The sequence below is a fragment of the Myotis davidii genome, unplaced genomic scaffold, assembly GCF_000327345.1.
Source record: "Myotis davidii unplaced genomic scaffold, ASM32734v1 scaffold402, whole genome shotgun sequence".
Taxonomy (NCBI): domain Eukaryota; kingdom Metazoa; phylum Chordata; class Mammalia; order Chiroptera; family Vespertilionidae; genus Myotis; species Myotis davidii.
Window position 1 is genome coordinate 534,998 of NW_006293393.1, and position 16,881 is coordinate 551,878.

Sequence of the window (16,881 nt, forward strand, 5' to 3'; positions counted from 1 at the left end):
AGAAAGAAACATCGATCAGCTGCCTCCTGCACACCCCCCACTGGGGATGTGCCCTCAACCAAGGTACATGCCCTTGACTGGAATCGAACCCAGGACCCTTCAGTCCGCAGGCTGACGCTCTCTATCCATTGAGCCAAACTGGTTAGGGCCAGTTTTGAATTATTAATGGGGTAGTAGATAAGACACTAAATATTAAAATTCAATTCATAAGCTTTAGTTTTTAAAAATAAATATAACTGCCCTAACCAGTTTGGTTCAGTGGATAGAATGTCGGCCTGTGGACTAAAGGGTTTGATTGATTGTGGTCAAGGGCATGTACCTTGGTTGTAGGCATATCCCCAATAGCGGGTGTGCAGGAGGCAGCTGATCGATGTTTCTCAGGCAATGTTGGTGGTGGGATCCTCTCCTGCCTCCATGGCTCCCAGACTGCAAGAGGGCACAGGCCAGGCTGAGGGGGCCCCCCCCCCCCCGCCAGTGCACAAATTTCATGCACCAGGCCTCTAGTGTAAACATAAAATCCCTCACTGAATACCCTGTTACTTTAAAAAATTAAACATTTGCTATTATAGTCTAGTGGTTTTAAAACCTCATTTAAATACACATACCAGAAACGTTATAGCATTTTTCTTTGTGTAATCATTGTCAGTATCCTAGAAGCTTTCAAATTTATATTGCAAGTAGTTCTATCCAATTTCTACATTTAGCTTTTAAGATAAAAATCAATGGTGTTTATATAATTATGGCTTTTTTAGCACTAATAGCTCTAGTTACAGATTTACTCGTGGCAAGTAACAGTCTTTTTGACAATCTTAGAATTCTTTTTACTCAATTCTGTAGATGAGGAGGGGAGGGAATCATTAACATTTCTTTGCTAGCCAACAAAATGTTTTCCATTAGTTCTCATACTTATTGGGACATTTTTTTGAATTCGGGTAGTGTGTAAAGAAGAAATTCCATAGATTTTAAAGGAAAGGGTGACAGCACGGACTTTAAGTAAAGTTTAATTTTACTCATGCTTTAAAAATACTGACCATATTAATAATATTATTATTAATATATAACATAATAATGATATATATTAAAATACTAGAACGTTACTGTCCAGTTCAAAAATGCTGCCGTAAAATTTCAATATTTTAAGTAGAGTGTATGCTCGTTCTCTTAACTGACTAGTTGGGAATGGGGGGAAACCTAGTTCAATAAGTTTCTTAAACTAAAAAAAATAAAAGGGAAGTTACATCCCCTTATATCTCATTTACTTAAATGTGTTTTTGAAGAAAGCTTGAAGAGAGAATGGCAATACAAATGGAAAAGCTATATAATTGTATTTGCTTTCCCAAAATGGGTGGCAAAGCTTCAGAATTGATCTCTCAAATGTAATGAGATTTGCCTTTCCAAGGGAAGAAAGTCACAAAAGATAAAATATCAGGTGTCTTAAAAATACCTCATTTTTAAAACCTTGATGAAGGGGCAGGCTTATATTTGTAGTTCTTCATTGTAAAAGTATTTATTGCAGTTTCCTGTCTCATCTATTTAATTACTGTACTATAGTCAATATTCCATTATTAACAGTGCTTCAGGATTATTACAGCACCTTTTTAGAATGTTTTCACGACTAATTGAAAAACAGTAACATGGCAAATAAGAAAATTCTTTATCCATCTAATCTTAAAGTCAAAAAAAATTGGGGGGAGGTATTCTAAGGTTATTTTAACCATGGATTACTTCATATTTTTAAAATCATAATATAAAATGGTTTTCTCGTTTTAGGTTGAGGGTTTTTTTAATTTTTTTTAGTATTTATTGGTTTGAAGGTGTAGCTACTTTTTATTAAAGGACTATGAGAGGCTTTACATTTCGATCAGTTACAGAATGAGTTATACAACTCAGAGGCTTTAGGTAATCAAAAATTAAGTTTGTTTTCTTTCCTGTTCTAGTTACCGGTTTACTAAAATAGTGAGCATACATGATCACTTGAAAATTGGGCTTCTGGAGCACCTGAACAGAAAGGGAGTGGTTCATAATCAGCATTACAAAAGACAACTTTCTCTTTTTGAAGGGGATTACTTTGGCTATTTTCCAGGTACTGGGGAAATTCCAGATTCATTACAAATTATTGGGATTGCTGCTAATTATTCATTTCCTAAAACATGTTGATTACCGACTTGAGATTTGGTAATATAGTAGAACTTTATTTCACTTCATCAATTTTTTTTAAACTGTAGAACTTTATACTGAAATACAAATTTAGACTCCTATGAGTCATTTTTTCAGAGAGCTCTAGAAACATCAACCTTATTAATGAGAACATATTTAATAGGAGAACTTTTTGAAAATAATGTAAGCAATAGAATTTGTGCATGTGTATATAAGAAAAAGTTATTTGCAAAGCATTGTAGTCTTTCCAAATAATAAAAAATAAAGTATTTTATATAGTATTCCATTTTTAAGAATTTGGGTTAAGGATGAAAATTTATGAGAGTTTCTCATAGAGAATTAAAACTTTATGCATTCTTTTTTTAAATAGTTTTTCATTGTGGCAATGGTTAAGGTCTATAGCAGAATGTCTATGTGATGAGACATTTGATTATTTAGAAGAATTCTCTAGAATTTTTATATCTTGTTACAGGTTGAAGATTTGGGGGTATTTAGCTTGATAGTTATTGGGGGCATTCAAAATAGTTACTTTCTTTATTAGGCAAGCCTCTTTAGGCATTCCAGGATTTGGACTTTATTTTTGAGTTGTAGGACTTTTAGACGAGTTATATTATATAACAGGGTGCAATTCAGATTTCTTTAGTCAAGTGTTTTCCTTCTCTCAATCTCTGTAGGGACTGCTAATCTTTCTACTATACAGGTTTTCATTCATTCAATACACTTTATTGAGGTATGTGCCAGGCATTGTGCTAGACCCTGAGGTACAAAGGAGAATAAGACATGGACTCTGCTACTCTGCTCTCAAGTTTAATATAAGTGAGTTCAAGGTATAGAGTTAGCCCAGAGGAAAGAGTATTATTAGTTCTTCCTTGAGGTGCTAAGGAAGATGTATCATTTGTAAGAGGTGCTGAGTGTTAAAGAATAAGTAGTAATCTTACAGGGGAAGAATATTCTAAGAAGGAATACATGCTAAGGCTCAATTTAAATCATTAAACCTAAGAATATGTCTTAAGATCCTAATTCAGATTTACATTCAAGAATACTCTTATTACTCATGGTTTCCATTTTAACTGCATATGTAAACATAAATAGAGAACCACAAAGTGTTGAGGAATAAATACTTAGCAGTCCTGTCTCCCCACAAAATGATTGGCTTGCACATACACCAGCCATTTTCATCATCCCTTATGCATCAACATTTCGTAACAGCTTATGTCTGAAAACTTTCCATTTAGGCAGCTAGTCATTATATCACAAAGGCTAAATTAATGAATGCCCAAAGCCTACCAAATAATATGAAATGTAGTTTTTTAATCCTTAGGTCTTTAAATGCTCTTGTCAATTTTACACACTTTAACTTGCCTAAGGATCATAAAATATATTTAAATATAGAAATATTTAGCCTAGTTGATGAGTGCATTTGACTCTTCGTTAATGTGAATCTTTCACTTTTTCTCTTTTGCATTAAGAATTGTAACCACTGATACATAATACTTTATTCTCATTATTGCTTTATTTTTAACATGGTATTTGACAAAATTCTCAATTTTAGGACCAACTCTAGGCACACTTACAATGTAAACAAAATGTGACTTAAGGTAATGTATTGAATAATCAGGCACATTACTTCATATATGGACCTCATTTTTTGGTGATTAATTGTAAGAGATAGTTCTCCCTGAAATACTGAAGTGTTAGCATATGTCAATGTCAGACAGTTGAAATCAAATTAAGAGAGGTCAAGTTCAAAATGGCAAGTGACTGGTAGAGTGTCACAAAACTCCTAAGTAACCATAAAAATAGCATATTAATACTGTCTATATATTTTATTTTGTTATGAAACATTCATATACTGTTTTTGCTAAGAAAAACCATGTATATTATGGAAGGATGAGTTTGTTCTCTTTTACAGTTTAAGAATCCTTGAAAGTAAGATATATATCTACATAGGCACAACATATGTTGTGTGTGACTTGTAGTCCATATTATATTACTCAGTAAAGTATCTTACAAGTTAAGAAGGAAATTTCCTATGTCAACACTTGTATGACTTTTAATACATGTGTGTCTTAAGAAAGGAATTGTTTTAGGAACAGTCCTAACCAGATAGGGAAGTGATCATTTTTGTAGTAGAACTTTTGAGAGAGATACTTCAGAACTCTGGTTTTGATTTTTATTATTGAACTAATGAAAATTATTTTTAAAATATATTTACTGGTGCCAGTCCATGTATCAAATTTTCTTATATTTGTCAAAGATGTTTATTTTTCTAAAATAGCCTCATGTCAAAATACTGAATAATGAGTTGCATACATCATAAATCAAGCTGCCTGACCAACTTTAAGCAACTGTCTTTTTTCTTCAGTCAGAGTGATGGCATTTCATACTGATATCACCTGGAGCATGAAAATATTTTAGTTGTTTTACCTCTATTCCAGTTATACCTTGAAATTTATATCAGAAGTTATAAGAATTTTTAATATTTTGATTGCTTTTTATACTATGTCAAGAATATAGTGACTCCTAGAATAATGTTATTTTCTAGTAGAAAAGCATGGTATTTTCAGGATGAGATAGAAAAGTCTGACATCAGTTTAGTTTTTAAACTATTACGATATGTGCATTCGTAGAACAATTAAACTGGCTATTGAATTTCTGTATTTATGTGTTTATACAAATTTAGAAAATATAGCTTGTTAGTTTCTTAAAACATTATGTTCAACGAATAGTATGTTTTGGGGGGCCACTTAGGACTTAAATATAAAGTTTAAATATAAAGCTTATCTCAAAATATATTTGTTATGATATCTTGACAGGCAGTTATTTATCTTTAAAACTGTTTATGTTTGTTTTGTTTGTTGACATTGAATTATATTCAGTTACAAACTGGCATGTGTCACTATGAAAATGAGCACTGGTCTCTGTTTCAGGGACTTTTTAAAAATCCATTCAGAGACACTGCAGATAGTGGACTGAATGAAAGTCAGACAAAGGGATGTAATAGGTGGTGGTTCTTCTTTTGATTTTAGTATTCAAGTACAAGTGCTTGGAGAAATTTGGTATTATTTATTATAAGCAAATATTTTTTTGCCTCAGTAATTTTTTTCAACAAAAATTTGAGTACTGTGCCAAACAGTGAAAGAAAAGAGCTTTAAAAAAAAAAAACACAAATACATTAGTAAACATAGGCAAAAACTTTTTTTTAAGTGTTTTTATTGATTTCAGAGAAAGGAGAGGGGAGGGAGAGAGAGAGAGACATCAGTGATGAGAGAGAATCATTGATCGGCTGCCTCCTGAACACCCCCTACTGGGGATCAAGCCTGCAACCTGGGCCTGTACCCTGACTGGGAATCAGACTGTGACCTCCTGGTTCATGGGTCAAAGTTCAACCATTGAGCCACTCTGACTGGGGTAGGCAAAGGCATTTTTATTAAGCATACGTTTATTGTAAGCGTGGTAAGTGCCAAGTGAAATGGGTGCTCAGTGCTGGAGATACCAAGTGTATCATGATTCCTCCTATCATGGAGTTCTCATTCCATTTGGCAAGACAGACAAACTAAAAATTAAAGTTACAATATGTTATAAAATACATAGTGAAGTAATAAAAGTGAGCGCTAAGCACTGTGGAAACATGTATGAGGAAACAATGTAAGGGAGTCAGGGAAGGCTTCCCAGACAGGATTCCTGAATCTTTTTTTTTTTTAATATACTTTTATTGATTTCAGAGAGGAAAGGAGAGGGAGATAGATAGAAACATTAATGATGAGAGACAATCATTGATTGCTTGCCTCCTGCATGCCTCACACTGGGCATCGAGCCCACAACCCAGACATGTGCCCTGACTGGGAATTGAACCGTTACCTCCTGGTTCATAGGTCGATGCTCAATCATTGAGCCACCTAGTTAGGCAGGATTTTTTAATCTTAATGGTTTAGTAGAAGTAAGGCAAAAAAGGAACATTTTACATAGCTGGAGTAATGCTGCAAACTTACAGAGAGAGAATGAAAGAAGGTCAAGGAACCACAAGTTATCAAGTAAGGCTGGGATGGAGTTCTTTTAAAAAGGGTATTGGCAAGGGATGAGGCTACATGGTGGGCAAAAGATAAACTCTTTTAGAGATCTAAGATTTTAATCTGAAATTGCTATTAAAGAATTTATAGCAAGGAACATTTATAGAAGATCACTCTGATGCAATTAGTAAACTAAGAAATTTTCGGTTATATTTGGAAGATAAGGATATATGTGAATAATTAAGTACAAACAATATTCAAAAACTTACGTTTGCATTACTTGGTTATTTGAGGTGTTTCATAAAGCCATAAATTAGGTTGTTTGTATAACTGTACTACAGACAGTAGTGGAATATTCTTATTACAACCCTGAGTTGTGATCAGTTATAAGGAATTGATAATGGCTGGAAATGTTGTCTGACTTCCCCTTTGCCTCAATGACTAGTGTTGATTCTATATACTAACACAGATGATACAACTAAGTGATGGCTTTGCTCTGTATAGCCATGGTATAGTCTTGGTTGCCTGGCCCTAACTTCAGTGCTTGGTTTATAATTAAGAGAACAATCAAAAGAAAAAGAGAAAATGAAACTCAGAAGGCGTGTAACATTATGAAAGGTTGAGATTTAAAAGGAGTTAAGCGGAAAGATAGAAAGGGATCCTTTCCCTAATTGCCTCTTGTATTTTAACCTACCTCTATCTTTTTGCTCAGATAAAAAAGAATTTCTGCTGAAAATGGCGTATTAATGATTCCAAAGCTTATATAGCCAACCCCAAATATTTTTAACTTTTTATATGGTTTTCATTGCCTAAGAATTAATATAACAAATTCCATGATGGTATAGGCAATCACTCATTTTGCCTTGACTTGGGGGCTAGACTACCAATTTGGACAGTATTATCTTTATTATATAAAAAACTTCCCAAATAGATATTACGGCTACTTAAGTAAACATAATTTGATTTATAATTGAAACCAAGAAGTAGAATACCATACCTTATTTTTTTAATTGAATATGCCTAATTTGGGGGTTTTAGCCAAACAGTACATGTATATAATCATAGATTATAGCATCCAAGTAATCACCATGAATCCAGTAGTCTGGACCTTTCATAGCTATCAAGACTATTTAAGTTAACCCAAATGAGTGGTGAGCAAGCTTTGAAAAACTGATTTCTATTCATATAAATCTAAGTTCTCATAAGAGTGGATTTGCACTTCTTTACAGCTTCACTTAAAGCACTTAGCCACTTCCCTCCAAGACAAATATCTTCTTTCAGAAAAAATAAAAAAAGTTACCTATATGACTATATGTCTATATCATTCATTATATATTCTTAATGACTCTAGGCCTCTAATTGATAAAGTTATAGTGGATTCATATTATATGGTATTATCAGCTTAAAATTATTCCATCTTGAGATAAAATATTGTGGAAAAAAAATGTACTTCTGCTTTTTATTTTAAATCCTGAATTATTCAAACCAGAAAATAGTTGGAGAAATAACTTATTCATACTTTTATTTTAATCTTGCCATAAAGGAAAATTTGATTGTTATGATATTGAAGAAGAGCTTGAAGAAGTAAAAACACACTTAGCCAGAGTTCCCATAACTAAAGCTTGTTTTTTCAGACTCATTTAATCAGTACTATTCCAGCTAAAAATGTCTGACCAAATGAAAAATTTAAAGCCTGCTCTTTCATGATAAGGAATTGACAGTGAAAGCAGTAAATACTCTTTTAAGTTAATTTTGTGCTTGCACTCTATCTCAGTTTTTACCTACTCAGGCTAATTTGCAGGTGCCTGGGATGAGTAGACAAGCCATAATATCTACCAATCAAGTAAAAGAAGGAAAGAAAACTCTGAGCTACCCTCCCAATTAACAAGGTAGTTTGCTGTGGTTAAAATTAATGCAGATTTTACAGCAACAAATATTAGCATTATCATTTATTATACGTAATTGATTTAAAATTTGGGAAATGAATATTTGAGTGCATATTTTGAGTGTTTAACCAGTTATTTATCGGTGCAAGAGGCCATCATTTAAATTTTTCTCTATATGTTGTGGCAAATCAATTTGTTTCTTTCTTCATATTTAACATGTTTAACATGTGTGGTTACTTTGACTTGAAAATATATTTTATTCTTTGCAGTGTTTGAGCAACACACCACCACTTACTGAATATTTCCTCAATGACAAGTATCAAGAAGAACTGAATTTTGACAATCCCTTAGGAATGAGAGGTGAAATAGCTAAATCTTATGCTGAATTGATCAAGCAAATGTGGTCTGGAAAATTTAGCTATGTCACACCAAGAGCTTTTAAGGTTAGTATAGTAGATATATTTTTAATGAGGGCTATCTCCACTCCTAGAGGACAAAAATTGGTTCTCATAGCTATTACAATGGTTTGTAACCTTGCAAACGGACACGGCACCATAAATAGATAAAGAGTATTATTTCTGGTCTTAAATTTTCCAGCTGGGGGATGGGACAAATGATGAATTTAAAAATGTCTTTAAAGGCTCTGAGGGGTGGGTAGGAAAGTAATGATAGAATGAAATTTTATGTGTAATTCTTAAACTTTTTAAAGTTTAATTTATAAAGTAGTGACTTCTTAGAATCAATAAAATCTAAAGTAGTTTAGTTTGTTATCGAATTTTTTTTTAATTAAGCAGTTTTCAGCCATTTTTATACAAACATTTTAAATGACATTTAAATATATAGGACATATAGGCAACATTTTATTATCTGTATTATAGTTCTTTAAAACTAAAAACCAACAATAGAAAAATCTCTGGCATTTAACTTTCTAAACCTTGGAAAAACCAGTTCTCAATCCTTTCCCATGTTTAGTTTCATGAGTTTCATTTTGTTAAATATTGCTGTGTAAATAGGCTTTTGATATCTGACTCTTTTTTCACATTTCTTTTTAGTCTCATCAAAGAAATACTTAGTACTGCAAAGACTAGGGACATTATATGTGAACATGCATATTCCTGTTATCTCTATGAAATTCATCCTTTTTACACAAAAAAACAAAATGAGAACTATGTAATTTTTTCTAGTGACCCAGAAATCCTAAATTTTAATAATTCTTTTTATAAAACTTTACGATATTTTCTCCTTGTTCTTTCTTCGTCAACATTTCTGTTTTACAGACTAGTTATTTTAAAATATTTTTAAATGTGTAGTTATATGTATTTATATGTGTAATTATCATATTTGCAAATGACTATAAAAGTGTCCATAGGTGATTTGGGGTTTAAATAAATTTTTGCAAGTAGATGAATTCACAAATAGAAATCCATGAATAATGAGAATTAACTATGTAATTTTTTAATCAACCTGTCCCTAGAACTGATTTTATAGTTTTGCTTTTCTTACAGACACAGGTAGGACGTTTTGCACCACAGTTCTCTGGATACCAGCAGCAGGACTGTCAAGAACTATTAGCTTTCCTGTTAGATGGACTACATGAGGATTTGAATAGAATTAGGAAAAAACCATATATACAATTAAAAGATGCTGATGGAAGGGCAGATAAGGTAATTTAATTATGTTATTGTCACCATTGTTTTAATAATGTAATATCTCTGTGTAATATGTGTCTGTTTTCCTTATAGGTAGTTGCTGAAGAAGCCTGGGAAAACCATTTAAAAAGAAATGATTCTATCATAGTAGATATATTTCATGGCCTTTTCAAATCAACTCTAGTTTGTCCTAAATGTGATAAGATTTCGGTAACATTTGATCCTTTTTGTTACTTGACACTTCCATTGCCCATGAAAAAAGAACGTACCTTGGAAGTGTATTTAGTTAGAATGGATCCACTTACCAAACCTATGCAGGTAAGTAATGTGTTTTGGGTTTTTTTGCATTTGCTATTTTTATTAAAAATTAGTATTGAGTCCTTATGGCTCAAGAACAATCTAATAATAATATATGTTTGTTTATGTAAGATTTTTATAAACTAAATACTTTAAAAATTATTACAACTTTTTAGAAACTTGAAAGCATGAGGGATGTACAAAGTATCATTATTTTGAGTAAAATAATTCTCAAAAGGCTTTTTCTTGTCAAAGGACATTAGAGGAGAGCCTCAAAAGAAGGTGTAACCCGGGAAATACAAAAGAATAAAAGTAGTAGTATAGGAGAGGGGGAAGATGGCGGCGTAGGTAAACTTCTGTACTCGCCGCCTCCCACATCAAAATTACAACTAAAATACAGAACAACCGTTGTTCAGAACTGCTGGAAAGTTGGCTGAATGGAAGACCTATAACTAGAGAAGTAAAAAAAGAAAGTACACTGAGACTGATAGGAGGTGCAGAAGCGAGGAACGGGCTGGTCCAGCACCCACATGTGCTGCTTTTTTAATCAGAAGGGAGATCATCTCTGAGGATGCTGCCTGAAGGAGCAAGGGGTCCCAGCCCCACACCAGACCCCTACCCCAGGGACCCAGAGCTGGGAAAAGAAGTTCCTACGGGCAATAAGAACTACGGACTGTAAAAACCAGCGCAGATTGGGGGCTCAGTGACACAGAGGCTACTGACCCAGCTGTTCCTCTTAAAAGGCTGGCACCATGAACTGACCTTACAAGGTCCCACTTCCCCTGAGCTCCAGTACCAGGACGAGGAGGAACTGGATTATCCAGCATTGGGGCAGGAACTCGAGGGCAGCTTTCTTCCAGACGGAGGTGCTCCCAGGGTTCATTGTTCCTATGCTGGGACCTCCCTGGTCGCGGCCCATTTCTGTTTGCTCCACCCTGGTGTTTCTCTAAGACCCCGCCTCATCCAATTTACAACCCTACCCACGCTGTGTGCAGAAGCTTTTGCATATGAATGGCCTGTCCTTACTCAAGCTAAAATCTCTCAGACAGCCCTGGGTGGTTTGGCTCAGTGGATAGAGCATCCAGCAGCCCCAAACCTATCAATAAAATGCCCAAGATCCAGCACCAGCACCAGCCTGCCTTGCTTCATATCTGGGCCTCATCTGTGTACTTCCAAACCCAATACAAAGAGGAGGAATCTACAGATCTCTCTGTAACTCCTGCTGGGTGGACCCAGACAATGGCTGACTTTATACCTCTGGAGACCCAAGAGCCGGTGTTCAGTGTCAGTCCAAACCAGATTACAACTCTACACATCCATAAGTGACACACTCAAGTGAGCACCAAAGCCCCACTGAAGCAAGTCCCGCTCTATATGGGTGTCTCCTGTACAGCAGCTCTCCCATTGTAGTTGCAGCTGGTCCTCATAGCCAATTGGCCTGGAGGTTAATTCCTCCCAGTGACACCAACAGCAATCAAGTCTCAACTACAATAAGACTGTGCTCACAGCCCACAAAGGGGTGCACCTAGAGCTCCCAGCTCAAGTGACTGGCTGGGAGCTATAGAACACATACACAAGACCACTCTACCAATTCTAGGAGACATAACAGCTATATCCAGTACATAGAAACAAACACAGGGAAGCAGCCAAAATGCGGAGACAAACGTCACAAATGGAAGAAAGCAAACTACTGAATATAGAGTTCAAAACCACGGTTATAAGATTACTCAAAAATCTTCTAGAAACCTCCAAAAAAAAAAAAAAAAAGGAAAAGAACCAGTCAGAAATTAAGCATACACTGACTGAAATAAAGAATAATATACAGGGATTCAACAGTAGAGAAGAGGATTCTGATAATCAAGTAAATGATTTAAAATACGAGGAAGCAAAAAACCCAACCAGAAGAGCAAAAAAGAAAAAAATATCCAAAAATATGAAGATAGGGTAAGGAGCCTCTATTTCCCCCACCTGGTGAAAGAAATAGACTTATAAGTTCAGGAAGCACAGAGTCCTGAACAAGGGGAACCCAAAGAGGACCACACCAAAAACATCATAATTAAAATGCCAAGGGCTCAAGACAAAGAGAGAATCTTAAAAACAGCAAGAGAAAAACAATTAATTACCTACAAAGGAATACCCATATAACTGTCAGCTGATTTCTTAACTAGAAACTACGCAGGCCAGAAGGGAGTGGCAAGAAATATTCAAAGTGATAAATAGCAAGGACCTACAACCAAGATTACTCTATCCAGCAAAGCTATCATTTAAAACTGAAGGTCAGATAGAGTGCTTCATAGACAAGAAAAAGCTAAAGGAGTTCATTACTACCAAACCAGTATTATATGAAATTCTGAAGGGTATTCTGTAAGAAGAGGAAGAAAAAGAAAAAGATCAAAAAGATGAACAACAAAATGGCAACAAATACATACCTATCAACAATTGAATCTAAAAAATCAAAATAAATGAATAAGAAATCTGATGAACAGAATAAACTGGTGAATAAAATAGAATCAGAGGCATGAAAATGAATCCAACTGACGATTCTCAGAGGAAAGGGGGCGTAGGGGCGAGAAGAGATTAAACATCTTTTATGCATATATGCATTACCTGTGGACACAGACAATAGAGTGGCAAAGGCCTGGGACAGGGCTGGAACCGAGTGGAGGGGGCAGTGGGAGAAAAAAAGAGGAACATCTATAATAATCTCAACAATAATAATTTTTTTAAAAAGGAGTAGTGCAGGGAAAGGAAAATTTTAAAGGAGGGTGTGTTCAGCAGTCATGCTAGGGAGGTCAGTAATATATGGACTGAAAAAGACTTGGTTGTATGATAGTATTAACATTTGTAACAGGATAAAAAAGGTGAAGACAGAAGCCACAGTGGATTCGTTGATAAGTGAATGGGAGGTGAGGATGTTATGATAGTCAGTGTAGACACTGCTTTTAACAAGGTTTTGGGGGGGGGGCATTAATCAGGGAAAACAATGAGGGACTATTTTGTTCTGATTTTTTTAGAAATGTGTATATATTCCAGTGTTTATGTACTACTCAAAATAAAATGAAATAAAGGAAATTACTGAGCTTAGGTTCCAGAGGAAGCAGAGGAGCATGGGATTCAGAGCATAGATGCTAGGGTTAGCCTTGAGTTGGAAGGACACCTGATTCTCTTTGCACAGAAAAGGACTCAAGTTTGTAGGGGGAAAGCAAGTTGGAGATTTCTTCTCCAGTAGCATCTAATTTTCTCCAGATAATGAAGGGAGAAGTGGTGAAATAGGAAGCCAAAGGAATGCTGAAGGTTTTAAGTAGTTACTGAGAGAATAAGTAAATAAGGGATACACAGACTTCTGGCTAGCGCTGAGGAACCAATTGAGATAGGGCATTGAATTTGTAGTGCACTAATATTTAAAGTTGGGCAGTTTTCTCCAGTCTATGTGAACAGCTCTCTAAGAAAGTGTAGCAAGAATAAAACTGAATAACAAATAACTAAAGGTTTTGCAATGGAGTAGTTGAAGTGAGGAATCATGTGCAGTCTGAATGGAAGGGTATGAAGACAGGGAGCTAGTAAACTGGGGAAAAATTCAGAACAGGCCAAGAATAGGAAGTAATGAGTTTCCAGTTTGACCAGCAAGTATAGTTAGACAGTATCCTGTTAAAGAGTTTTAAGATATCAGAGGTAGAACAGCTTATAACAAATTCTAAGAAGTTAACTACAGTTGAATGCAAATGTGAGTATTTGAATTGAGTAGCCAAAGGACAATAAGGTACAGATAAATTATCCATATGGACATTGTCACCAGGATGATGTTAAGATTGGAGGCACTGTGAGCCAAATGCCAAGTGAATGTGAGGAAGCAAACATGACATTGGTCTCATCTATTGAATATTTTTTGCAAAGTAATAAATTCATTAAAAAAATTTTTGTTTCTTAGTACAAAGTGATTGTCCCCAAAATTGGAAACATACTTGATCTTTGCACAGCATTGTCTGCTTTATCAGGAGTACCTGCAGATAAGGTAAGATGGTTCTGGGTTTGAAGAATGTAAGTTGGAGTTTATTTTTGCAGTGTTGTAAAACCAGCTCAATAGAAATTTATTTTTTTTTAGATGATAGTTACTGATATATACAATCATAGATTTCACAGAATATTCACAATGGATGAAAATCTTAGTAGTATTATGGAGCGGGATGATATTTATGTGTAAGTATAAAATTCATTTTGAAAAATATCACAAGAAAATATTCAAAAGAATAAAAGTTTTCAGAATTTATTTTCAGCTTTGTCTTTATAGGTTTGAAATTAACATCAATAGGACAGAAGATACAGAGCATGTGATTATTCCTGTTTGCCTACGAGAAAAGTTTAGACACTCAAGTTATACCCACCATACTGGTTCTTCACTTTTTGGTCAGCCTTTTCTTATGGCTGTACCACGAAACAATACTGAAGATAAACTCTATAATCTCCTACTTTTGAGAATGTGGTAAGTGTCAGATAATTCTGCATTAGCAAGATAAAATATAAAATAGCTAGAGAAAGTAAAGGTGCATAGTACATTAGATAAGTCTGTATTATCTCTAGTTTGTTTAGATAGGTAGCAATTTAAAAATCAAAGTATAGTCTAATCCAGTTTCTTGATCATGTAAAACATTAGTGAGTTAATTTCATACCCAGGAAGCATGAATCCTTTTAGCAATTTTCACCAAATGTTAATAGTTGGAAGAAAATAATAAAAATGTATCATGCATATACACTCTAAAATCATAACAATGTCAAATGTTTTATCTCTTTGTACACTGCTACTTCAAGAACTCATACAAATAAACAGTTTTATTTAAAAGGATAAACTTTCATGGTTGGTAGTATTGTAAGGCAAACGCTCTTTGTCTTCCTGAATCCTTGAATTGAATTTTAAAGTAATCAAGAATGTCATTTGATCCCTTTCTTTTGTTCTTTATCACTGACATATTTAGTATTCTTACTTATTTTAATTACTGTAGTCTCATAACCCATACATAAAGATCATGCTACACACCTATAAATGATCTTAGTAATAACATATATATATAACCTGAGAATTTTTAAGTGGAGAAATTATTTACCACACACTTTTAACATATAAAAATACGTTAAAACTCAAGAAGAGCAAATCAACTTTTTATGAAGACAACCAAAACAAATGATTAGTCAGTTGCACATAAGGAACTTTATCTTGAGTTGAATTTATCCTTGAATCTAGCAAATGACCAGTTATTGCCTTTAAAAGTTTTATTTTATTGAAAGAATAGAAAACTTTAAGTTTTTACCTTTATAGCACTGAACTTGTTTGATTTCTGATTTTATTTAAGCCGATATGTCAAAATATCTACTGAAACTGAAGACACTGAAGGATCCCTACATTGCTGTAAGGACCAAAATATTAATGGGAATGGCCCAAATGGCATACATGAAGAAGGCTCACCAAGTAAGACTTTCCTACTAAATTGTGAAAACTCTTCACTTGGATTTTTGCCTCAGAAAAGTCGAGAGGATGGGGATTAAGGAACTAAAAGATATCAGCAAGCTTAGGAAACGTAATGTTAGTATTAATAATTTTTAAATGCAACATTGAGTTTACTTAAAGATTTCTAATATCTAAAATTAGGTGAAATGGAAACAGATGAGCCAGATGATGAATCAAGCCAAGATCAAGAACTTCCCTCTGAGAATGAAAATAGTCAGTCTGAAGATTCAGTTGGAGGAGATAATGATTCTGAAAATGGATTATGTACCGAAGAAACTTGCAAAGGTCAACTCACGGGACACAAAAAACGATTGTTTACATTCCAGTTTAACAACTTAGGCAATACTGATACCAACTACATCAAAGACGATACCAGGCATATAAGATTTGATGATAGGCAGCTTAGGCTAGATGGTAAGTATTTGTGAAAAATGGCTTGAACACTAAACTTTAGCAAAAACCATGTTATTTCTTTAGATGGAAACTATAAAATTCAACACATTAATTTTAGTACTTATCTATCTAAAATTTTAAGTTAAAAGCCTTAATTTCTAAGTATCCTATATAATAAAATCCTAATATGCAAATCGACCGCAGAGGGAGGTGACGGCAGGCAGGGTGAGTGAGTGGGGCCAAGCCACCAGCCAAAGCAGGTGCCAGCTAGGGCGCCCTCACAGTCGCCCTGCCGGTCGCCCCACAGATTGGCCCTGATCGCCGGCCAGGCCTAGGGACCCTACCCTATATATGGGGAACAGTCTCTTAGATTTCAAAATTAAAACCTGGCAAGGCTACACTAACACTGAAAAAACGGATGCTACAACAATGACATGCATGGACTCAGGCTTGCACATTTTGTGGTCAGCCCTGATTCTGACACTTAATACTGTGTGACATAGCCTATTACTTAACTTCTCTCTGCTTCAGTTTTTCCACCTGTAAGATGGGGAAAATGATACTACCTCCTCAGAAGGATCATGTTATGTACTACTTTTTATAATCAGGGCAAAAAAATGTAGCTGCTATACAACAGCAAGATGTCTTTCACCTGTATGAAAAGTATGGTCACTGGTGCATGCAGCATCTCAGATTGCAAGAGGGATGTCCGAGGTCGCAGGCTGGGCTGAAGGCGCCCCCATCCTACTCAAATTTCGTGCACCAGGCTTCTAGTACTAAAATAAATGTTAATGTTTATTAAATAGAGGTTGGACTTATGCTTAAGTTTTGTTTTGGTTTTTTAATTCCTAAAATACTATAATGGTTTAGAAACAATGATTTGCCCTGATCACCTAATACAGTGGTCGGCAAACTCATTAGTTAACAGAGCCAAATATCAACAGTACAACGACTGAAATTTCTTTTGAGAGCCAAATTGTTTAAACTTA

The 16,881-nt window shown here is 34.7% G+C and overlaps 1 protein-coding gene across 5 annotated transcripts in view; it reads left to right on the top strand.

Moving 5' to 3' along the window:
* The window catches only part of USP15 (ubiquitin specific peptidase 15), a 115,126-nt gene that overhangs the window by 84,936 nt on the left and 13,309 nt on the right, over positions 1 to 16,881 (top strand). For all 5 annotated transcript variants that reach the window (XM_015566127.1, XM_006767131.2, XM_015566129.1 and 2 more), the window contains 8 exons: positions 8,323 to 8,496; positions 9,559 to 9,717; positions 9,796 to 10,020; positions 13,928 to 14,011; positions 14,102 to 14,196; positions 14,288 to 14,479; positions 15,345 to 15,460; positions 15,641 to 15,913. In XM_015566127.1, the coding sequence (XP_015421613.1) occupies positions 8,323 to 8,496; positions 9,559 to 9,717; positions 9,796 to 10,020; positions 13,928 to 14,011; positions 14,102 to 14,196; positions 14,288 to 14,479; positions 15,345 to 15,460; positions 15,641 to 15,913 (1,318 nt within the window). The remainder of the gene's footprint in view (positions 1 to 8,322; positions 8,497 to 9,558; positions 9,718 to 9,795; positions 10,021 to 13,927; positions 14,012 to 14,101; positions 14,197 to 14,287; positions 14,480 to 15,344; positions 15,461 to 15,640; positions 15,914 to 16,881) is intronic.